This window comes from Monocercomonoides exilis (assembly GCF_001643675.1).
Source record: "Monocercomonoides exilis strain PA203 chromosome Unknown scaffold43-869231, whole genome shotgun sequence".
NCBI lineage: Eukaryota > Preaxostyla > Oxymonadida > Polymastigidae > Monocercomonoides > Monocercomonoides exilis.
Window position 1 is genome coordinate 568427 of NW_027150588.1, and position 24029 is coordinate 592455.

At 32.3% G+C, this 24029-nt stretch overlaps 7 protein-coding genes across 7 annotated transcripts; 6 read left to right on the top strand and 1 right to left on the bottom strand.

The window, feature by feature from the left end:
* Nucleotides 1-1566: 1566 nt before the first annotated feature.
* Nucleotides 1567-2224, top strand: MONOS_12403 (uncharacterized protein; the record flags this gene model as incomplete). Its single annotated transcript, XM_067865023.1, has 2 exons — nt 1567-1571; nt 1606-2224. 2 exons carry the CDS (start codon nt 1567-1569, stop codon nt 2222-2224), a joined length of 624 nt encoding a protein of 207 aa, XP_067722150.1.
* A 23-nt stretch (nt 2225-2247) lies between these two features.
* On the top strand, nt 2248-2592 carry MONOS_12402 (uncharacterized protein; the record flags this gene model as incomplete). The annotated part of the gene is made up of 1 exon (XM_067865022.1): nt 2248-2592. One exon carries the CDS (start codon nt 2248-2250, stop codon nt 2590-2592), a length of 345 nt encoding a protein of 114 aa, XP_067722151.1.
* A 3046-nt stretch (nt 2593-5638) lies between these two features.
* On the top strand, nt 5639-6523 carry MONOS_12401 (uncharacterized protein; the record flags this gene model as incomplete). The annotated part of the gene is made up of 1 exon (XM_067865021.1): nt 5639-6523. One exon carries the CDS (start codon nt 5639-5641, stop codon nt 6521-6523), a length of 885 nt encoding a protein of 294 aa, XP_067722152.1.
* A 9220-nt stretch (nt 6524-15743) lies between these two features.
* MONOS_9962 (uncharacterized protein) lies at nt 15744-16051 on the top strand (the record flags this gene model as incomplete). Its single annotated transcript, XM_067880508.1, has 2 exons — nt 15744-15830; nt 15923-16051. The coding sequence occupies 2 exons, from the start codon at nt 15744-15746 to the stop codon at nt 16049-16051; spliced, it is 216 nt and encodes a 71-aa protein (XP_067722153.1).
* Nucleotides 16052-16242: 191 nt separating this feature from the next.
* On the top strand, nt 16243-16572 carry MONOS_9963 (uncharacterized protein; the record flags this gene model as incomplete). Its single annotated transcript, XM_067880509.1, has 1 exon — nt 16243-16572. One exon carries the CDS (start codon nt 16243-16245, stop codon nt 16570-16572), a length of 330 nt encoding a protein of 109 aa, XP_067722154.1.
* Nucleotides 16573-16768: 196 nt separating this feature from the next.
* On the top strand, nt 16769-17002 carry MONOS_9964 (uncharacterized protein; the record flags this gene model as incomplete). The annotated part of the gene is made up of 1 exon (XM_067880510.1): nt 16769-17002. One exon carries the CDS (start codon nt 16769-16771, stop codon nt 17000-17002), a length of 234 nt encoding a protein of 77 aa, XP_067722155.1.
* A 5242-nt stretch (nt 17003-22244) lies between these two features.
* On the bottom strand, nt 22245-23796 carry MONOS_9965 (uncharacterized protein; the record flags this gene model as incomplete). Its single annotated transcript, XM_067880511.1, has 5 exons — nt 22245-22627; nt 22883-23275; nt 23391-23475; nt 23580-23683; nt 23739-23796. The coding sequence occupies 5 exons, from the start codon at nt 23794-23796 to the stop codon at nt 22245-22247; spliced, it is 1023 nt and encodes a 340-aa protein (XP_067722156.1).
* Nucleotides 23797-24029: the final 233 nt, after the last annotated feature.

Below are 24029 nucleotides of genomic sequence, written 5' to 3' on the forward strand. Positions count from 1 at the left end.
AATAATTGAAGAAAGGCAGTGGGCGAAGTTATCAGTCATACAACAGATGGTTGAACCTAAAAGGAGGAAGTGGAAGAAGTGTCGTTGAAGAAGAAGCTTGAGGAAGATGAGAAGGAAGAAGAATGGATGTCTGCGAGGAAATCATAAATATGCTTAGGAAGTTTAAAATTTATCTGAAAATGAACTTCTTGAATTGCATTGCCTTTTCCTTTGCATTTTTAAAACAAAAATTTTCAATAACATTTTTTGATCAGTTTATTTGGAAATTCATTTTATTTAGTAAAACAAACACAACTCATTGTTTTTTTGATAAATGTTATTCACAATAACACATTTATAATGCAATTGATTTTGAAAATATGATATATTCAGCAAATTATTATAAAATTTTAAAAACAAATTTCAAATTTTCTTTTCAGAAATTTTGTTACACATATTTTTTCGAAGAAGAAGAATGATTATGTTTTTGTGATAATTGTTAATTAATTTTTTAAACTGGCAAACTTATGTTTTGTCTGTGTGTTGAAGTTTTGATATTTTTTGGATAACATTTTCTATTTTTTGAAAATATGAAATAAAAAGTATAAAAAACAAATTCAAATCTACAATTAATTAATAAATATAAAATATTAAACTACATTTTCGAATAATATATTAAAAAAACTTTCAAATTAATACAACCCTTATAGAAAAATTTTCTTGATCAAACGTCGGAAATTTTTATGATATCAAAAAAAATCACCCACATGGATCAACGTTCATTCAATTCGACAATTGGAGACTTGGAGAATTGAAGAACCAGCGTGTTTGGGGATTGAGAAAAGGGGAAATAAGAGTGAGAATTCAAAAGGATGAAACGCAAGGAGGATATCCAAACAATCTATTTGTGGTATAATTTTTTGATTTATGAAAAAATTCACATTTTGTTCCAAACTTCTTTTGCTTTCATATCTTAATATGTTTGACATTATCACGATTAAAATTGAATTTTTTATATTTCCATTATTATAATTTAGACAAACAATTCAGAACAAACGTTGTTCTTTTGGAAATGACAGAAGAATATGTATGAAATGTGATTCAGAGCTCAACATTTTTACTCGAAAATTCGAAGAGAAAGGAAAGAAGCAAAAAAGAATTGTTTGTGCTGTGGAAGAAAATTTGTTATTATCTGGGAAGAAATGTAGACAATTATTAATGTAGTTAGATGAAAAATGAGTCATTCAAAATGACACCAAAAGAAGAAGCGATGCTCATGAAATGGACAGAATTCAATCATTATTTATGAAATATGAAAAGGAAAGAGAAGTGGCTAAAATTTTTGAAGAAGAAAGAGGACCTAACATTGTTCACCGAAGGGAAAAGCAGAAAAACATGTTTTGTTAAGTATTTCTATCTAAGAAATTATTAGTGCAACAATCTCAAAGACATTTCACTGATGCGACGAGAGGTTTTCAGATGGGTGGAGAGCGACAGTAGGCTGTAGATAGCTTAGTGAGAGAGAAATAAAACATAATCTTGCATTGGCATTTACATACACGCAGCAAGGAATTTATTCACGTAGATATGATGTCTGATTTCATTTTTTTAACTGCAAGAAAAAAGCCATAACAAATCTCATTTCGCTGAAACTGCTCCTTCTTCTTTCTGCTCTTTCTCTTCTTCTTCTGCTTCTTCTTCTTCTTCTTCAACCTCTTCCTCTGCTTCTTCTTGTTTTTCATCATCTTCATCAAAATCTTCTTCTTCTTCTTTTTCCTCCTCCTCCTCCTCTGATTCTGTTGATTCAGCTTCAGCATTAGCATCAGCTTCTTCCAATTCTCAGAACTCGACCGAGAATACTTCTTCATCTCCAACGCAAACAGCACAAAATGAATCAGATAAAACACAATCTTCCACGTCATCTTCTTCTTCTGCTGCTTCATCGTCTTCTTGCGCATCCGCTTCATCAAAATCATCATCATTTTCTTCTTCTTCTTCATCTTCCTCTTCCCTCTCCAATCCACCAGCACAGCCAGTCCAGCCATTCATTTTCCACACTTCCCAAGAGATGAAGCTGTTTATGATGAGACAGCAGCAGCTGATGTATGCAAACATGATGATGTCGAAGAAGGAAGAGGAGAAGAAGAAGGAGAAGAAGAAGAATAAGAAAGGAGGGGTGAGCGAGAAAGGAGGAAGGAATAAGAAGAAAGGAAGAAGAAGAAGAAGAAAAAGAAGAAGAAGATGATGATGATGAAGATATTGGAGTGTATGAAGAGGAGAGGGAAGAAGAAAGACAAAGAAGCTGCAGAGATGGTGGAGAAAGTGGAGAGAGAGAAAGAAGAGGAGAAGAAAGAATTAGAATTAGAAAGAGAGAAGGAGAAGGAAGAGTGGAAAGCGGAAGAAGAGAGGCCGAAGGAGGAGATGAGGAATATGAGTGAGCAATTTGAGAATGAAAAGAAGAATTTGGCAGAAGAACATGCAGCAGAAGTGGAGGCGATGAAGCAGGCGATGAATGGCATAGCGAAGGAGAACCAGAGAGAGATGGAAAAGAAAGAGGAAGAGTGGAAGATAATAGCCAGAGAAAAAGAAGAATTGCGGGAAGCGGAGAAATGAGAGCTTTCGGAGAAATTGAGAGTGTTAAAGGAAGAATTGGAGAAGGAGAAATCAGAAAAGGAGCTATTGAATGAGGCAGCAAAAGCAGTGAAGCTGAATGAAGAAGCACTTCCTGAGACTCTTAAAGAGCATTACTCAAAAGATTTGACATTGGAACAAGAACAGACAAAAGAAGCAGAAAAAAGAAAGAGAAAGAAAAGGAGAAGGAGAAGGAGAAAAAGAAAGAAGATGAAAAAAGAGCAGATAATGTTGCAAATTTTCTCACTTCATCTTCTCCTCTTTCCCTTCCCAATGAAAACAATGAAATTGATAATCTTTTTGCCTCTCTACCAAAAGATGTGCTGAAGACAAAAGAGACAGAAGAGAAAACCAGCTCAGATAAAGATGAGGGAGAAGACTTGTTTGTGTCTGAGAATCAGAAACGAACTTAAATTAAACCAGCAACTTCATCATCATCATCATCAGAATTAACATCACCAATAGATACTTCTGTTTCTTCTTCTGTTGAAACAGCTGCTTCTGCTTCTAACTCTGAAATTGCTCTTTCTGGATTGAATTCTTCGCTTTATCATCTTCTTCATCTTCTTCATCTCTTATTCCACCTCGCTTCGCTGCCCGCTTAACTCTTCTGGATCCCTTGCTCTCAGATACAACGGACCAGTCACTCTCCGAATTCACAAATATTACCGCAATCGCGTCTGACTTGAAATCTCAGTCAAACAACGAATTTTTGCGGAGTAATTATCAGCAAGCAGAGAATCTGTAAAACTCTTCACTGAAATATAGTCTTGCACATAAGCTGCTTCGTGTGGCTGAGTAGGGGAATCTGACTGAATGCATAAAGAATCAGAAGAGCTGGAGGAGGAGTGTGACTTATGCTACGAGGGACATGTATTTTCAGAATGGGATTATAGAAGCAGAGCTGTGGAGGGATGCAGGTTACGAGAGGATGGGGAAGGAGAGGAGGAGGAAAGTGAAAGAGAGAAAGAAAAAGAAAGGGTTTTGCAGCAAATGCTCCTGGCTGAGATGAAGAAGCTGGAGAAAAAAAAGAGAGTGTGATTTTGATGGAAAGAAAGTGAGTGTTTGTGTGGCGCTTTATATTCTTCTCCTGTTTCTAATAACAAAGTCAAGAAACATCCATTGTATTCATTTTTTTTTTTGATTGCGGTCTTCGACAAACTCATCACAATCAACGCCTGCTTCATGGTGATTGTGTGGAAGGAAGAAGCAGGGAAGATGGCTTCCTGCTCCACTCTTCCGCACTTCGACTCTCCACTCTGCGCTTGTTTTGATCAGAGCAAGTGAAGACTCATCAGCAGTCCATACGACGGTATTGCGATTATCGATAACAAAACCAAAGAGGTTGTCAAAAAAGTTGTCAGTACTCTGTTTCTCACAGTGCCAAAAGTGCAGTCCAAGGCTAACGAGTTCATTTCGTATGAACTATCATATGACCTATCAACTCAACATGCTTTTGCTTCATCTGACTGTTTATACAACAAAGGGTATTCTGATAATGTTTGATTTTGTTAAGCTCAATCTCAATCTCTCTTTCATTTACACTTTTTGGTTCATACCTCTTTTGCTTTATTCTTTGACTTCAATGAATTTATTTTCTTTTTTTCAATTTTCTGAACCATAAGAAAAAATATGAACATAAATAAAACTGAACATTCATATTTTGCTAAGCCGCGTTCAACAAAAAGTTGGCAAGAAAGCTTGATACTAAATAGAATTAAGCATTTAGATCCTGACGATCCCGAGGGGTGCTTGATGCACTTTCTTTTCAACTTCAAAAATGGAAAACCCTTTCGGGAAGCCATCGAAACCATTTTCCAGAGTTTGTTATTATTTCATAATTTTATTGTTTTATTTGTCATTCACTTATTTCAAATATTAATTGATTTCTAACAATTTTTTATTTCTAACAGAGAAAATTGAAAAAATTGAAAACAATCTATCGAAATATTATAAAGTCACTTCAAAAAAAGATGGCATAGGTTCAAATGCGTTCCTTTTGCAATTTCCCTTTTTAAACGCTCAATTCATAACGAAAAATTAGATAATAATTATTAAAAAACTTTTTATGGACCGATTTTTCGAAAAAATTTTTCTTGTTGAAAAAAATAATTTTTGAAAAATGACCCATAAAAACATGAATTTCATTAAAAAAATATTCATATTTCATAGATAATGGAATTTTCACACATCAAAAGTGTTTGCATGATTATATAGACTTATTTTATTTGTTAATTTTCATTAGAAAAAATATAAATCACGAACAAAAAAATTAATTAAATATCTTTGATCTAACCCACAATAAATTTATTTATTATATGAAAAGTTAAATATGCTGTTTGAGCAGAAATCGAACTCAAAAGTTTGTGATTCGCTCACTTTTATATGTTAATATAAGTATATAATGATATGCGCACTAGTTTTATATTGAAAACTGATTTTATTATAAGTGACACAAACGCATGCATTTTTACTTCCATGTTGTTAAGCTGAAAGATTAAAATTTCAATATTGGTTGCAATGGAACACAAAAGGTGTTATATGATTCATTCTGTCAACAAAATATTCATTTTTTTTTTTTCAAATATTTTCTATTCCTTTGATATGTCAATGAATTTTTATATTAGTCTCGATCAAAACATGCTTTTATGAATAAATCTTGCAAAAATTAACAATAATCACACAAAACAATTCACTATTGTATTATATAAACAATGAACTTTATAAAAGTTTGTTTTTTCTTTATAAAAAAGAATTGTTTGAATGAGATTTATTTAACTCTAACAGTGAATTTGATGTTGTGATATGTAAAAGCGAGGAAGATCCATGCTTCACAATGTGGAAAGGGATGGAAAACATAAAAGGCGAAGAAGGAAATATAACAATTCAGATTGAAGGATCCACAGTTATTCAAGATTCATTCAACTAGTCCAATTATCAGATCAAAAAGTCACCTTTGATGGGAGAATAGAATTTGAAAGCAATATTGAATTTTGAAAAGGCAATTGGAAGTCAACTGGAATATTTCATGGAAAATGATATTCATCTTGAATTGTTCAACATCCAACTTCATCTGACATCGGGATTTGACAACTCAGCCAAAACAATTATTTCAAACAAAGGAGGAGAATTGGTGATACGCGAATGTTCATTCCATTCAGAAGCAGTAGTTAACAAAAGATTTGATTGTGTATTTGTGGATGTGATTGGAGGAAGTGTGGATGTGAAAGATGAAGGATCATTCACTCAAGAATGGCTTGTTGGATGTTCGAGTTCATTGACAATGAGCCGACTTTCATTTGTTGTGAAAGGTCAGTTGAAAACGAGGAGAAATTCATTCATTCATTCAACATCAACAATCAACATGACGAACTGTTCAGTCTCATTTGAGAGTGGGGAATTGATCGATGGAATGATAGGATACAGCATCATTAAGATGACAGGAGGAAATCTGATTGCTGATGGATTTGTGATGAAAGAGTGTGTGCTGACGAAGTGTGTGAGAGAGAGAAGCACAGAACGCGGAGGGATGAAGATGTTGATGAAGAGAGGAGATACGGATGTGAAAGGGAGTGGGTGTTTGTTTGGGATGTGTGTGTGCTCAACAGGGAATGGAAGGGGAAAATGGATGATGATTGATGCACTTGATTTGAATGGTGAATGCTCCAACACGAAAATGCCAGCACTTGGGCTGAGATTGGAGAACATCCGATTCATGATGAATGATGCGTTTGTGGGGAAGGATGTGTTCATCAAGTGCCACTCGATTGGGAAACAGGTCAATAAAACGCTGTTTGAACTGAACTTCAGCCAGGAGGCACTGAAGGGGGAGAACTCGATGTGTGGGAGCGATGGAGAAGGGAAAGTTGATGTTGATCTGATGCTGCTGATTACGTTCAATTATTCTTCATAGGTGTATGTGTGTGTGAATGGGAGTGGCAACAGGCAGTGTGGAGCACATAACGGTCCGTGTGAGAGCATTGGAAATGCTGTGCAACACATTCAAAAAAGTGTTGTGAATATGATTCTGATTGATGGGGAAGGGATGATGGGAGAGGGATGCGTGATTGGGGATGTGAGGATGGTGTCGATGCGGAGGGAGAAGGCGACAGTGCATTTTGAGGGGAAGATGGAGGAAAGAGGAGAGAAGAGGAGAGGAGCATGATGGTGTTTGTGAATAAGAGTGTGGCGGAGAGGTGTTTGTTTGTGTTAGGAGAGGCATTTGAAGGGGTTGAAGAGAGTGTTTTGAAAGAGAAGGATGAGAGATTGGAGATTTCAGAATGCTTTTTCAACTCAACAGCAATGGATCTTGTGATGAAAAGCATGATTCTTCATGTCGAGAGTGGAGAGTTGAAGATGAGCGAAACGTTGTTCAGTGGAATTCATTCAGCTGTGCCACTTCTGTCATTCTGTGGAGAATCGGGTGCATCAATTGTTGAAACCCGAATGTTGAATATCGAGTGTGAGGGGGAAGTTGTGAGAGTTGGGGGAAAAGCGAAGACAGAGATGAAGGAAGTGAAGTTTGAGAATATCTAAGTAGCTTCTGAATGAAGCGTGTTGAAGATGGATGGAGCTGAAAGGGGGTTGAGTGTGCTGAACTGCTCTTTTGCTCAATGCAAGTGCACAAACAAGAGAGGAAAGATGATGAGGATATGTGAATGTGTGGATGTGAGAATTGGATCGAGTACGTTTGATGGAGAGGAAGGAGGTGAAAGAGAAGGAAAGCATGGGAATGAGGATAATGGAAGAGGAGAAGAGATTTGCAGATTGAACGAATTTCTTTTTGATGTTGTGAAGAGTTCTGTGATGATGAAAGATTCTTCATTGTCGAATTCACAAGAAGGTGGAATAACAATGAGCATAGAAAGAATTAGAATTATAACAGAAAACATTCAACATTATTTATTGAGACTTCTTCATTTTGCAGAAACTGCAATAAACTTATTTTTTTGTTGCAAATTCTAGGTTGTTATTGTTTTTAATTGTTTTGATAGAGCTGCATGTATATAAATATCTTATTCATTTTTGCTTGATGTTTTATTAACGATTTTGAGGATAAAATGATTTTAATATTTTTGAAATAGACACGATAAGAATTATTTCAAAAGCAGTTTCACAATTTGAAATATTTATTCGCTAAACTCGCTTTTCATTGTTTGAATAAAAAACATTTCTATTTACGTTTGTAACATGTAATTATCAACGAAAATATGAAAAGAATAAAAAAATAAACTTATAAAATAAATTCACAATTATTCACAATTCAAAATAATTTAGAGACTTTAAAAGATTAATAAAACCAAATAATTTCCGGTTTCATTGCATTTAAAAAAAGAAATTCTGAATTAAAAGTTAAAAAAATGAAAGAATATGTTTGTTTTTCAAAGATTCAAATAAACTTAACATTGTTTATTCGTTAGGAGGTTTTGCTAATATTTTTTTGAACCATTGCAATCCTCTTTGAAATTTAAATTTTGTAGCCGTAAAGCTTTCAAGCTAAAAATAACATGTTTATCTGTTTGAAATAAGGAGCTGTTTTCAATATAAAACTAGTGCGCATATCATTATATACTTATATTAACATATAAAAGTGAGCGAATCACAAACTTTTGAGTTCGATTTCTGCTCAAACAGCATATTTAACTTTTCATATAATAAATAAATTTATTGTGGGTTAGATCAAAGATATTTAATTAATTTTTTTGTTCGTGATTTATATTTTTTCTAATGAAAATTAACAAATAAAATAAGTCTATATAATCATGCAAACACTTTTGATGTGTGAAAATTCCATTATCTATGAAATATGAATATTTTTTTAATGAAATTCATGTTTTTATGGGTCATTTTTCAAAAATTATTTTTTTCAACAAGAAAAATTTTTTCGAAAAATCGGTCCATAAAAAGTTTTTTAATAATTATTATCTAATTTTTCGTTATGAATTGAGCGTTTAAAAAGGGAAATTGCAAAAGGAACGCGTTTGAACCTATGCCAAAAAGATCGCGTGAATCTATTATCATTTCTTTCTTCTGTTTTGACAATGAAAGAACTGTCAAGCTTTGGTTTTGCAGTATCTCGGGGAGAATATTACTATTCCAGAGATAAGGCCAAAGTCGAAATGGATGGCTCAAGTCCAGAAGCAAACAATGGTTTCGATGAATCAGGTATTCTATTTATATTATTTCTTTCGTTGAATGATTCATTCACATTTTCATGTTATATGTTATAAGCTGAGAAAGATTACAGCCAAGTTGAAAACTGGCTTAGTCACCACAGTTTCTGTAGCTGCGAAAATGGAAGAAGAGTGAAAAAAAGTTGGAAAAATTGAAATATTTCGTTTATTTTTGAATGAATTTTTTGCTTTTTTGATGATATGAATATAATTTTTATGATTTTTGTTGCAAGTTCATATAGTTCCTCATCTTCATGTAAGGATCAATCATCAAAAAGTCATCAGGATTACGAGAAAAAGAATCATGCATCTTCTTTTTCCACATGTCTCAATGATTTGACCGAAACGTTGAATCGAGCAATTTATAACGAAAATAAAAAAAGAAAAGATAATAATGTTGATTGTGAACTGAAAAACAATAGAAAAAGAAACTTAAAAAAAAAAGGAAAATGATAATAACAAAAAGATAAAAGAAAATACAATAAATGCTCCATCGATTATTCATTCTTCGACTAGTGGAGAACATGAATATCAAGAGAGCGACAATTCACTTTATGAAAAGGATTGTGAAAGAGAAATTGAAAGAAAAGATAAAGAAAAGGAAAAAAAAAATGATGATAAAAAAGAACTTGGAGATGATAAGAAAAAGAAAAAGAAAAATCGTGTATTTTTTCCAAATGAAAAGAGAATAATTGTAAAAACTAAAAAGCAATTATTCAATGAAATGAAGAATGATATCGAAATTAAAATGGCTTATTCCACGTTTTGTAAAAAAACGAAGAATTTCAAAAAAGCAAAAAGGAGGACTGATTTGTGTGATGTGTGCGAGAGAGGAAATTTTTTGGAGAAGAAAGAAATAGAATTGAAAAAGAAAAACTTGTCTTTGAGTTTTGAAGAAATAGAAGAAAAGGAATTAATTGAAAAACATAAAAAAATGGCTCATTGCCTTAGAAATTTTTTTTTGTTATTTATCAAGAAATTGCATGAAAAATAATGAAGTTTCAATAATTATGGACTTCAAAGAAAAATGGGCATTGCCCATAATGATGAATGAAACTGGTCGTAGCTTTTGCAACAAAAAGCAAATTATTCAATTGTGTTTTACTGTTTTTAAAGTTAATAAATTTAACATTTTGGAAAAACATTGTTTTACTTTTTTTTCAGAAATTTTATCTCATGATTTTTGTTTTGTTTGTGAATGCATAACTCAATTATTAAAATTTGATTTATTTGAAAATGTTAATTTTTTTCACTTTTATTGTGATAATGGCCCTCATATTAGGAACTCTAATTACCTTCATTTTTTATTTTCAAATTCTTCTCCTTTTTTTTGTAATAAAAAATGTTCTTTATCTTTTTTTACTAAACATCATGGAAAAAATGATTGCGACAGCGAATTTAATCATTTGACTAATTTATTAAATAATAATTTAAATAATACTGTTTTAAATACTTTAGAACATTTAATTTCTTTTTTTGCTCTTTAAATAATTCCAATAAATTGTTAAATAAAAATTCCAATATTTTTCTCTCCAATTTTTCTTCTTTAAATAATGATTTTTTTCAATATTTAGTAATTAATAACGATTCGGCTGGAATGGAATTGGCAACTTTGCAAATGAACAAAGAGAGCGAAAGTATTTTTAATCCAAAACATTACTTTTAAAAGTGTGATGTTTTCTTTACAATTTTTTTTTAAATAATTTTTTTTATCATAATTTTTTTTTTAGACACGAAACATTATCAGAAACAAATTTGGACCAGCTGGTAATATTTGGTATGAAAAAATATATATTTTTTGAAAAAAAAGAAAGAGAATTATTTGCTTCTCCGATAAGCTCAGAAAAATTTGAATTTTAGAAAAAAATTAAATACTCGGAAAAATTAATAAAAAATAAAAAAATTAGAAAAACATTCGAAAGAAAAAATGAAAAAGACAAAGAAACAGAAGGAAATAATAAAGTTGGAAAAACAGTGAAAAAAATTTAAAAGAAAGATTATTTATGATAGATTCTGTATTTTTTAATAGATATGAGAATTTTTCTTCTTTATCAAAAAATGATTTTTTATATGGGGGAAAATACGGACTTTCAAGCTTTTTTTGCACTAGGCATTAAATATTTATTTCACTCATAACTTTATTTCGCTTTCTTTGATTTCAAAAAAATTTTGATTTTCATATCAGCAAACAAACCTAATTGATGCTTCAACAAAATGTTTTGTGTCTTTAAAAGTATTTCAAAAAATGGACCCATTTTTATTGCATTTTTAGATTTCAAAAAGTTAATGAAAAGTGCATAATTTTTCTATGAAAATGCCTGAAGTGAAATATTTTGCCCCATATAGCAAAACAGCAGATATGGAGCGACAAAAAGAAGTTATGAAAGGTATGTCAGAAAAAGTTAATTTTCCAATTTTTGATAATTCAAATAATTCTCAAAATAACAATTCATTTATATTTCCTTTTTTAAATTCTTATTCTGATTTTTCTAATTCTTTTTTGAATGAAGAAAGTGGCGCAGGTATGACATTTAATTCAAATAATTCATTAAATATTGATATAAATAACAACAGCATGGAAATTGATTTTTAAAAATCTTAAAACAAAAAATACAAAGAAATTATTTTTTATTCTTGCTTATCTAATGATAACAAATTAAATTTGTTTGAGGACGTGACTGAATCCTTCCTGTTCTTGTTTTATTTTTAGTAAAAAAAAAGATTTGCAGGCTTTGGATCCAGATTCAGTCTCCCAGGAGAATAAAAAATAATTTCTCAATAATTCACAGAAAAATAATACATATGGGTGATTATTTTTGAAATCACAACTTTTTTCGGAGTTTCGATTTTTTTATTTTCGTTTTGTCAATTTCTTGAAAATTATCATTCGAGTATTAAAAAAATTGCAATTGTTCAAAAAAGCACTCATTTGAGCTGCATTAATGTCATTTTTTTTGTAGACGGTGTAATCACTTTTAAATGTTCACTGACAAAAATGCAAAACAAATTTTCAAGTCAAATTTTTCAACGAAAAAAATTGATTCAAAAAATGAACACAAATACATATTCATATTTGTATAAACAATCTTAGCGTATTCAGAAATCAATGTTTATATGAAAGGAAAACAAAATTTTAACAGAAATTATTTTGTTGAAATGGAAGATATAAAAATTATTTATTATGTGATTAATATTTTGCTAAAAAAAAAAAAAAAAAAAAAAAAAAAAAAAAAAAAAAAAAAAAAAAAAAAAAAAAAAAAAAAACTAGAAAAAAAAAAAGAATGTCTTTTTTTAAAATTCAAAATGTTTCCAAAACAGAAAATGAAACTTTTACCATTGAAAAATCATCTTTAAGAAAAAAATAATGAACCCACAATCTTTAATGACAAAGTTGCTGACAATGATTCTCTGAAAATTGTTCACAATTGAAAAGACATTTATGGAAATGCGAATGAGAAGATGTTGAAAACAATTGATACAACATCATTACCAGTTTCAACACCTCTTCTTTCTTCTCCTCGATATTTTTCTGAAACGCCAAGCCGTTTCAGTCGTGGATTGAGAACGTTTGGAGAAAATGTTTTCAATCCATACATTCAACGTGGAATTTTTTCTTCAAGAGAAACGGACAAATCTCATCGGTGGTCGTTTGTTATGTATATTTTGTTCTGTCAAGCATATCATTTTGAACCATTACCGCTTGACCCAAATGCAATGTATGGATTTGTGAAACTTCTTGAGATTGCGTTTGATTATTCATTTTGGGCAAAACATTTTGTTTCAGGCATTTTCATCGAAAAATTATTCACTTTTCATGAAATTTATGAAATCAAAAAACACAACAAAAATGGGTCCATTTATTGACATTCGTGAAATGTTGGAAAACTTTATGATTCGATTTCAATGATGCCTGTTAACGGGAATGAAAATCAAATTTTTTCTGAAATCTGATAAAGTGAAATAAAGTTATTAGCGAAGTTATTTTTCAATGCATTATGCAAAAAATGCTTGAAAGTCCGTATTAATCCCCTTTTTAAAAATTTTTCTTTTTTTACAAATTAACGAATGCATTCATGTGAAAAAACTGAAATGGAAATATATTCTTATCAAGGCTTTTTCCTCCATTTCAATAAAATTTCTTTGAGTGAAAAGATGTCAAAATTTTTTTGAAAAGTTCCTTTTGTTTAATTTTCAAATAAAGAAAAATTTTCATATACCGATCAAATTTCTGTTCCCACTCACGAAACTACTCAATAACAAAAATAATAACATTGCCAAGATCTTATATTCATGACAGAGAAATTTGGTGAGTGTGAAAAGAAATTTGATCGAAATATAAATTTTTTTCTTTATTTGAAAATTAAACAAAAGGAACTTTTCAAAAAAATTTTGACAGATATTTGTATATAAAAATATTTTTTCATGAATTTTGAACTATTATTGTGAATTTATTTTTTTCGAAAAATAAATAAATAAATACACTTGACTGTTCTTAAAGTTGGAAATCATAAGGTACTTCAGGATGTGAAGTCCAATCCTTTGAAGTCAGATGCTTGGATATGAAAAAACGCATGCGTCCAGACGTGTCTTCGATCATTAAGGAAGCTTATGGAGCGTTAAATACGGACTGTTCATCCTCTTGTTGCTAAGGGCTTCATTCTTTTTTGCGGAAAAGTATGTTTCAACTTATTGACTAGCATTATGCATGTCATCACTCCTTCAATAAAAAGAATAAATAACGAAAAAATAGGAAAGAAGATAAATAACAAAACAAACGCAGAAATAAATGAGGCAATAAGAAGTTTAAAGAACGATAAAGAAGTCAATAAAAAAGGAAAAGAAAGGGAACCTGCGCTGATCACTGACGTCGCTCGCATTGTTCATAAACTCCCCGATGATCTGGATTCTAAATATTTGGAAGCTTCACTTTATCTAGTGGGCGTTCAAACTGGAGCAAGGGCAATTACGTTATCAAGCCTAAAAATGTGTGACATTAAAAGAGTTATACAATCGAAAGAAACAAACAAACTTCTTGTTACCTTTTGCTACAACCGGACAAAAGGTTCTTCGCATTGGGATCATCATGAACTATTGAAGTATAGAAGGAGAGTTGCAATGAAAACAATGCAGCATTTTTTCTTTCGATGCACTTGAATTAAAGCGTTTGTGTATGTTTGAGTGAGTGGATGTTGAAGAAAGAGGAAGTTGAAAATGAAATTCCTGTTTTGTGAATCTTTACAGATGTAATGAGAGAGAGGTTCAAAATGAAGGCCGAAAATGCAGGATTCTATCGGAATCTTTTCTGCTTCCACTCTATACGAAGTGGATTCAGATGCCCCGCCCTCAATAAGAGTGGAAAGAATGATGATTCGAAGAAGGCTGTGCTTGAGAAGACAGCAACGATGTTTGTTGTTACCTGATAAACTACAAACAAACGAATCAAGATAAAAATAAAAAAAATAAAAATTGTAGAATAAAAAATACAGGATACAATTAAATGAAATTTAAACTATTATATTGGGTGTTGATTTTTGAAATGAAAAAAGTCTTTTAAAGTTTGATTTTTTATAAATGTTAAATACTTAACAATTTATCAATAAGCTAATGCAATAGATGAACTGAAAACAAAGAAATCAGGAATGGGATTGTTTTTTTTTTTTATTATTTATATTCATTAATTTGGAAACAACAAAAATTTTGTTATTCAAAAATTTTATCGAAATAAAATCTCTTTTTTTTTTAAAATTACATACTCGGTTTTTCATAGCGGTTCGATAATAAACAGTCACAAAAAAATATGGGTGATTATTTTTGTAATCATATCTTTTATCCGGGTCTGAGTTTCAAAAGTGTATTTGTTATGAGCTATATATTTTTCATTCAAATATTGAATGGTGTTTTATTGTTTGAAAATCAGACGTTTTATTTAATAGAAAAACAGTGGAGTCTTTATTTAACTTTGTTAATATTCATTGTTCATTTACAACTAATAAATATGAATTTTTTCGATCCGACAATTTTCACTGAAGATTTATGATTTCTAAAATAATCACCCATATTAAAGATTTTTTTTTTGTTTTTATACATTTATTTTTATTTCATCTATTTTCTATTTTCTATTTTTTCACCCACTATCCTCTCATTCTTGTTTTATTTTATTTTAATATTTTTTCTTTGTTATGATGTTTTTTTTCTAAACATCTGCGTCACATGACTTTTGACGTGAACATTTTTGGAGTGTCGTGAAGTGACAGAAAAAATATTTTTATTCACTCATTTTTTTCTAATTCCACTTTTGTAAAAAATAAAAATTATAAAAAACAATTGATATATTTTTCTCTTTTATTAAATGTAATTAAGTGTGTTACTATAACAAAAATTATTATTGAAATGTTCATATATAATATTTTTTGCACAACGGGTTGTGTCGTGATCATTTTTTTATGGTATATATACCATGTCACTCGCGTCACTGCCTGTCACTGACGTGATTTAAGTAAATGGTCCATTTTTTCAAATGTTCGTGTTTTTAACTTGTTAAAATATATTCATTAAAGATTTCAACTGGTTAAAATTTTTGTATTTATCGTTTATGAATAATTTTTATTTTTTCATTTTTTCTTATATTTTTTCTAACTTATTTCAATCTTTAAAGTATGCCCTTCACATAGATATGGATCGGACAAAATATGTGCTTATCAAAACTCAAACAATGGCAGGAGTTTAGAGGCTGAGTATCAGAAGCGAATAACGGTTCGGAGAAGATTGGACGTGCCGTAGCGTGCGAGGTGCTGTGGGAATTTGTCAGCAGGCATGGGATGTTGAAAAGAGCAGAGCAGCAACAGAGTTGGTTGTGATGGAGTCACAGTTATTCATGTTTTCAATGATATTTCAAAATTGAAATGGGAGATTGAGGAGGAAAGAGGGATGCGTGCTGGTGGTTGAGGAGTGTGTGGTGAGATGGGAGGAGCTGACAAAGATCGATATGCAGGTGATCCAACAGAGGAGGGAGCGTGCGGAGGTGGGGAGCACAGCAGTGAGCGATATGTTTGGTCCTGGGAGCAGATGCGAGCTGAACCGGATGGTTAAACTGCAGGCGCAATTGGTGTGTTTTTCTGCTCCGTGCTTTCAAACGTCAGCTGGACAAGCAGCGGGGGGCAGGCGCGGCTGGAGCTAGCAGTGCGGGAGCTGGTGCAGTGAAGGCTGTACTTCCAGATAATTGTGCGGGGGGCAGATGGGGGCAAGCGGGTGAGGACATACCGTTTTGAGAGCACAGGGCAGAATATGGAGCTGCGGGGGTTCGGGAGAATCGGGCGGGAGGTGATTGAGGAGAGCGAGGCAGAAGAGGATGTGCTAGCGCGGGTGGTGTATTCGAGCGAGGAACTGACTGTGGAGGAGTGGAGAGGCGGGGAAGGGGGATAAGGGGGAGAAGGGAGGGCAGGTGTGGAGACAGGGAAGGATGAGGCAGGGGAAGGAAGAAAGTTCAACGCAACAGCAGCAATTATCTGTGGAAAGGAGAAAGAAAGGGGTAGGCAGGGGGAGGGGCCTGTTTGAGCTGTATGGGTGGACGATCATACTGCATATTGAAGTGAGGACGGTGGGTGTGACAGTGGCGATGACTGTGGGGTTCTACGTGCAGCAGCGACGGAAGAGGAAGCAGCAGGAGCAGCGGCTTGTGCAACCCAAGGAGATGGTAGAGTTGAATAGGAAGAGCAAAGTGTGGAACGGATGCTCCGAAAGCATAGAAGGAATTGAAGGTAGAGCTGGAGAAGAAAGTGGTGATGAATGATGGAGATCCATGATGGAAATAAAAAAGGGAATGGAGGACGTGGAAAGGGAAGAGTGGAGGGGAAGTGTGGGGTTTAGGAAGAGGAAGATTATTCTGAACATCAAGTCAGAGAATTGTTTGAAGTTGCGAATAAGAATGCAGGACGGATGCTGGAGCTGCTGCTGCACTGTGAGTAATTTTCAGAGAAAGTTGTGTTATGGGGTGTGCGCGGGTGCCATCACATCCTGCCGAGCGGGGAGTCCTGGATGCTGCTGATGAACTTGAACCAGTGAGCAGTGATGGTGAATGGACAGGATGTGGTGGTGAAGCAGGATGGGATCCAACGGCGAGGAGAGTTGCGGACGTCGGAGGAGTGGGAAACGCAGTCAAAGTCACCGGAGATTTTTGCAAGGGAAGGCTATGGAAAAGAAATGAGGAAAAGGGAGCTTAGGGAAATGGCAGAGGCAGTGCGGCTGGCGAAAAAGAAAAATAATAAGAATAAGAATTAGATAAAGATAAAGATAAAAATGAAGATAAAGAAATAGAAATAGAAATAGCAAAAGAAGATGAGAAGAGGAGGAGGTGAAAGAAAAAAGAGAAGACGAAGAATTCAATGGATAAAAAGAAGAAAAAGAATATGATAATGATGACCAATGAATGTGAAAAAAAGGATAAAAATCAGAATGGCCTTTAAGAATTGCTATTACACACATTGGTATTTCATTCATTCAAAAAAATGTTCACATATGCGAGCGGAACAACTGACAAATGAAAATAAAGAAACAAATTAAGAATACAGAAAACAAAATAATTTATAATTTTTGAAATCATTTTTTTTATATATGAAACAAGAAAGAATTTTGTTCTTTATTCATGGATAATGTTCCCTTGGTTCAAATTTATTTAAAAAAATTCGCATAATTATTATTCTTGTTAAAACAAACTATTCTTAACAAAAAAGAATTAATTGGGTGATTCTTTTTGAAAAGTCACAAACGTTTAATTTTCAAATATATCAAAAATATCATATCTTGATCAAATTTCGGTTCCCGCTCATGCAACTTCACAGGAATGTGTTAAATGGCATTGTCAAATTATGTCCTCCGCTTTGGTAAAGTTGCATGAGCGGGAACCGAAATTTGATCAAGATATGATATTTTTGATATATTTGAAAATTAAACGTTTGTGACTTTTCAAAAAGAATCACCCAATTATCTATTGCAAATGACAATAAGCATAATGGAAAATCGTTAAAATATTGTCGATTGAAGAGAAAATTTTTTGTTCACAAGAATTTAATCAAGTTTGATTCTTTTCAAAAATGACTATAAAAAAATATGCAAGATTGAAAATAGTTATTCGAAAACATTAACAAACAAATTATGCAATCTTGTTGCACATTTGAAGTGAAAGTTATAACCTCTGTGAAAGTGTGAAAAAGAAATGAAATGAAATAATTTTTTATTAAGGTTTATTGATTGAAAATTGTGCTGAAGTCTTTTTCGAAAATTAAAAATTGTTGGTTAGTGTTTTTTTCCTTTTCAAAACAAATTTCAAAAAATTGTTTGTTCCTATCAAAAATAAAAAATAAAAAATAAAAAAACTGACGGGCACTGATTGACTTGGTCTCGCCATTTCCAAGGTGACGCAGATGTTTATTTTTTTCATTATTACAAGTATAGGCTTATGGGTGGAACAAAAGTCCAAAGGTGAAATATTTCGTCCCATTTGCTTTTCATTCGTTTCGATCAGGTTTCATTTTGGTAATTTTAATAATAATAATTATAATAATTATAATAATTATAATAATTATAAACTGAATCACAAGTTAATAAATCTTGAAGGCCAGAAACGACATCTGATCCTCTTTTTGTCACAAAAAACTGATCACTCCTATTTGAAATAGAGCAATTATTACAAAAAATACGCATTTCAACATTTTGTATAATGAAAGCAAACATATTGGATAATTCTTTTTGAATAGTCGCAAAAGTTTAATTTTCAAATAAAAGAATAATTTCATTTTTTCATCAATACTCTGTACCCACTCATGCGATAACACAATTATAGAAATAATATCATTATTTAGGTTTTTGTATCCATTAAAGTGAAGTTTCAAACGTGGGAACAGAAAATTGATGAAAACGTGATATTTTTTTATTTGAAAATCAAACAAAAGGAAATTTTCGAAAAAAAAAAAAAAAAAAAAAAAAAAAAAAAAAAAAAAAAAAAAAAAAAAAAAAAAAAAAAATAATTTGTCATATCATAAATATCTCAACAATATTTGAAAGCAGAAAAAGAAGTCTCTCAAAAACAAAAGACAGTTCTTTTGGCTGATTCTTCCCTCCAAAATAAGTGTCGCAAAAATAATTATTCTTAAATCCATCCCACACGTCGAAATTATACGAAAAGATTCTAAGAAGATGAAACAGATACATGAATGTTTTTTACAAACTATTCATTGAAGAAATGTTTTGAAATTTAAGATTAAGAGAAGCCATGCATTAACAAATGGCAGAAAGAGGACACATACCGCGATTGTTTTTCAAGTCTCTTTGAGAAGAAAGAAGCATGACAACGCAGGATCTTGTTTATCCTTTCGAAAACAATTAAGCAAATATTGAAGAAGAAGAAAAGTGAAAGATATGACGATCATTGTTTTATCAGAAAATTAATTGATTCGTTTTTTGAACACAAAATAACGTCAATAATACGTTTTTTTATTGTTTGAATCACTTTTTTATTGTTGTTTAAGTTTGCATATGATGAAAAGAAATATATTATACTCGGTCATTGCTAAATGAGAAATGAAATAGTTTTCATCATTTTTTTTCTTTTCTAAAATTCGAATAAATCTTTTATGAACGAAAATTTGGACAATGTTACAAACTCAATAAAAAAATTTATTTTTGTTTCATTTTGTTTTTTTCATGTTATGTCGCAATTTCTTCTCCACTTCCGACTTGAATTTTTCACGACATTTTTTTAAATAAAACATTTCTTCACACATGCAAACAAATTCATTTTGACATTAAACCTGTTTCGAATGAAAGAGGAAAGATCGGAGGTTGGTGAATTTTGCTTTCATTAAAAACCTACGGGTTTCATAATGAGAAATCCCACAAATTCACGTCAAAAAATTTTCAATGAAAAATTACAACTACTGAGCAATTTGCAATTTAATGTCAATATGGAAAATTAATTACTGTATTTGAATTTCTAAATAATGGGAACGAAAAAATTACATATGAGCCAAATTGACGAAAAGGAAAAGCATACTATTGAAGTGTTGGATCAAAGAATACAGGAATCAGCTTTGCATTACACAACTGACAAAATCAACTCCAAACTTTAAAGATCTTCGCAAGAATTAGAAGAAATCGTTGAAGAAAAAAAAAGGTCAAATTCCGACTGCAATAGAATATGAACCTATAAATATTCCAGATGATTGCTTGCAATTAGTTGAATGTGAAGTTTCAAAAACAAAAAGGAAGTGAGGACCTCAGAAAAAAGCTGTGGTACCAAAGATCAATACAAAAGAGAGAAAAAAGTACAACATGATTCCGAATAACATGAGGAACTTACAAAAAGCAGACAAGAAGGATGGAAAGACTCTCGCAGAATTATCAGAAAAATTCAATGTTATTTTATTTACAGTTTCAAAAATTGTGCACGAAGAAGAGCCTCCAAAACAGCGAGGAGGAAAGGTTTGCGAAAAGATAACAAAAGAAGCATCTTAAAAAAAAGGCAGAAATAATATATCAAAAACCAACGGTTGCAGCAAAAGAATAGGAAAACTCAGTTGCAGATGTTTGCACATCACAGCTACTTGTTTCAGATGTTGCAAAGCACATCAATTCTAAAAAAAAAACAGAGAACATGAGTGTCAGGTTTTTTATGTGAAAAGATTGAGAAAATAAGAAAATGCAAAAGTGGACGAAAAAACTAAACAACTAGAAAAAGAATTCATCAAATGTTTTTTTAAAAAAAGAGAGAGGGGTGGAAAGATGATAATTTACATAGATAAGACAGGATTTAATCCCTTGAACTGCAAACAGAAGGACGCTCACCAGCTGGTCAATGATGCATTCATTTTCGATAAAAAAAAAGTCGAAACAGTCCCTTCAATAACTGCAACTTGCGAATTCTTCTGTACAACGTGCTTGACAATTGTTGATAAAACAGTTAACGATCAAAGCCTTCGAGTGCTTTTGTTATCATTGATAGAAGAGTCGGACACATTCGAAATACTTTTAAACGTTTTCGTTACAGATAATATTGGATAACGCAAAACAAAAAAGTCACAGATTTTTATTTTTTCGAATAATGATGAAATTCAAACCATTGCATCAAACAGTTGTTAGTTGAATTCCTTTGAAAACGTGTAATGAATTTTATAATCATAACTTTTTTCAAAATGTTGATTTTTCAACTATTTTGTTTCTTCAGAGAAGAATTTTTTATTTGAAAGAAAGAATTTCAGAAAATTGTTTGTAATAACGGTATTTGAGATTATTTTCATAAAAATATGATTGTTGAAAAGAGTTGTAACTTTTCAGTGTTAATTTAATAATTATCCAATGGAATTCAATAACCGATAATATTTTTCAGAAAAAATTCGATTGTAAAAATAATTACACATATCTAAATGGAAAAATATTTGAGAGCTTGAATCATAAATTATTTTGTTTTCGCCTTTTCTGTTTCAAGAATATTAGCTTGTTAATCGGCTTTATGAAGAATTTTCCAGTCTATTGAGAAGTAAACAAATTTTTACTTGATTTGATTGTGTAAAACACTGTTTGAGATCGTGCCAAAGTTTTTTATTCCTTTGTTTCCCCAAAACAGTTATCCCTATATAATAGACTAGTCCATGGGGCAAAAATGTTACCACACAGTAACATCACTGCCTATGGATATTTCACAACATCCACTCCGTGTACTTGGTGAAAGGCCTGGTACGAACACTCCATTTTGGGTGACCAAATGGGTTATTCTGATTTACTGTAGGTTTCCCCCCTTCACGAATTTTACAACACATACCGGGGATAAATGGGAGAATCTGTCACACTTTGGGAAACACAATATTCACAACAGGTCGCCAAAGATAAATGTTCCTTAATAGACTTTTTTGTTTGCGAAGCAACACAAAAAAATGAACCAAGAACACTTTCACATGCACTTGGCGATTACAGCCCAAAAGAACATCCAGAGATTGTGCTAAACTAATCCAACATATTACTCTGTCAAAACAACCCATTCAGTCACTTGTATATTTAGAAGGCATACCTTATGCAGAAATGTTACTGCTCGCAAACATTTCTCCTTATAGCCCATAAACATACCTTATATATCGAAAAAAAGAATTCGGTTCGACTTTTTTTTGACTCTCAAAAATATAAGTATATAATATAAGCATATATTCATAAGGCAGAAATGTTACCACTTAGTAACACTTCCGCCCAATGTAAATACTAAGTCACAATATATTATATTTTTCTATATTTGCTTATTTTTTAAAAAGACAAAAACATACAAAGTATTATATTAATACCTCATATATCAGTCTTGGATTCGAAAGTGATATGACAAAAAGGAGTACAATAGAAAATAAAATAACCAAATCAAAAAATAATAGGTATTCAATAAGCACTGAATACTCTGTTATCCCCGTTTAATTTGTTTATCCCTGTTTAGCGCTTTCCTTCCCATGTGCACGGGCATCTTATATGCGGACATATAAGAGGCTCTTCCCTTTTGTCCCCTTGTCTGGCCAAGCGATGACATCTTTTTCGTGATTCATTCTCTTCGTGTGTTTCCACAGTCAGATTCAGAACGGTTGAATCACTATCCAGATGGCTCACTTCCAAGCCAGGCGGAATCTTCGCTCCCATGTTCATCCATCTCCATGCCAGATGGTGAACTTCGACCTTCCAATTGCAGCCAACAACACATTGCACAGAAATCTGAGGATAAACACTTCGCTTATCCTTTCCAACTGTTTTGGTTCCAACAAGATTCATTTTAATAAAGAATTCATTTCCGCGCTTAACCCTCGTGTTCATGCTTCTTGAGCCTGTAAGAAAGTTCGCCATTATAAAGTGTATTTCCACGAAATTGAATTCGTTAGCTAGGGACTTATGTTCAGGCTTTTTCCAACTTTCATCCTTCTCATAATCTATTCGAGCATGCAAGGGATTGTAATGCTCCGAAAAGCCACCTTTATCACCACTTCTAGCGTTCTCATCGGCATCTTTCATGAACCTCATCCACCATTCCCTCGTCTTCTTAGAAGTCGAGTTTCATTCCAAGCTACTTGGAGATTTTATACTTGCCAGACTACTTGCCGATTCAGCTAAGAATCGGACAAGCTGGGATTCTTTAAATCCCAAAGTCACCGAAACAGGCAATTTCAAATCTCTTTTTGCTTGAACATATAGCCTGGTGGCTATGTTCATAAGACTGTCATTGGGAGAGTCTTCATTCGAAGCAACTTTCAAAATGAAAGGCAACTTCATTATCTCCGCTTCACAAAGGCGAAGATGAAAACGATCGTCCTTCAATTTTTGAATACACAAGGATTCCTCCTCGTATTCAAAGAATTGAAAACAGAAGTTGTTCTCCAAATCGTCACTTACAACGATTTTCCTTTCCTTTTTCAAAAAAGGAAGTGGCTTTTTGGTTTTTTCAACCAACGGGTCAATGTTAAAGGGTCCCCATCCGACTAGAGTAGTTCATCCAAATAGGATAAACTTTTTTTTTTTTTGATGTTCTTCTGTATCTTCTTTTAAAGAAACAAGTCCCTGAACACATATTAAAAAACAAATCTAACTGCAAACCTTCGTCATCACTGTCAAACATCAGAGACACCTCCATTGAGTCAGAACTGACATCAAGTTCGGTTGTCTCAGTGACATCGTCATCCTATGGCAAAGTGTTTCGAAATTGTTGCAGTTGGGAGTTGCCAGTCGAACACTTTTCCTCCTCCTTTTTTTTATATTAACAGACTGATAAGCCTGAGAGTAAACCAGTTCAACACTCAGAGGCTCCTCCAGCGCAGCAGGCACCAGCAATCGCGGCCACTTCCTCACTTCATAGTCTTCGACAGGGGTTGGTGCCGTAACCAATTTCCCTTCAAAATGAATGCAAAATACAAATCGACATGAGAAAAAAACCAACCTATATACTTGGTGGAATAAACTTTCTTTTCAATCCAACCCTCGGTAATGGAGTCGTTGTATTCATCCGCTTTGCTGTTCAAACATTGTTTGACTGTTCATTAATATTCAAACGATTTCAGAAAAGTGATTTGTTATTTGCATTCTTTGAATATTTAAAAAACAAACCAGATAATTGTTTTTTGAAAGAATTTCAAAAAATGAACAAGTATGATAGGTTTGTGATAAAATATACAAATTCAAATTGTCCAACACAAACACATTTTTATTAATCGATAGGTACCTTTTGGATTCATATTC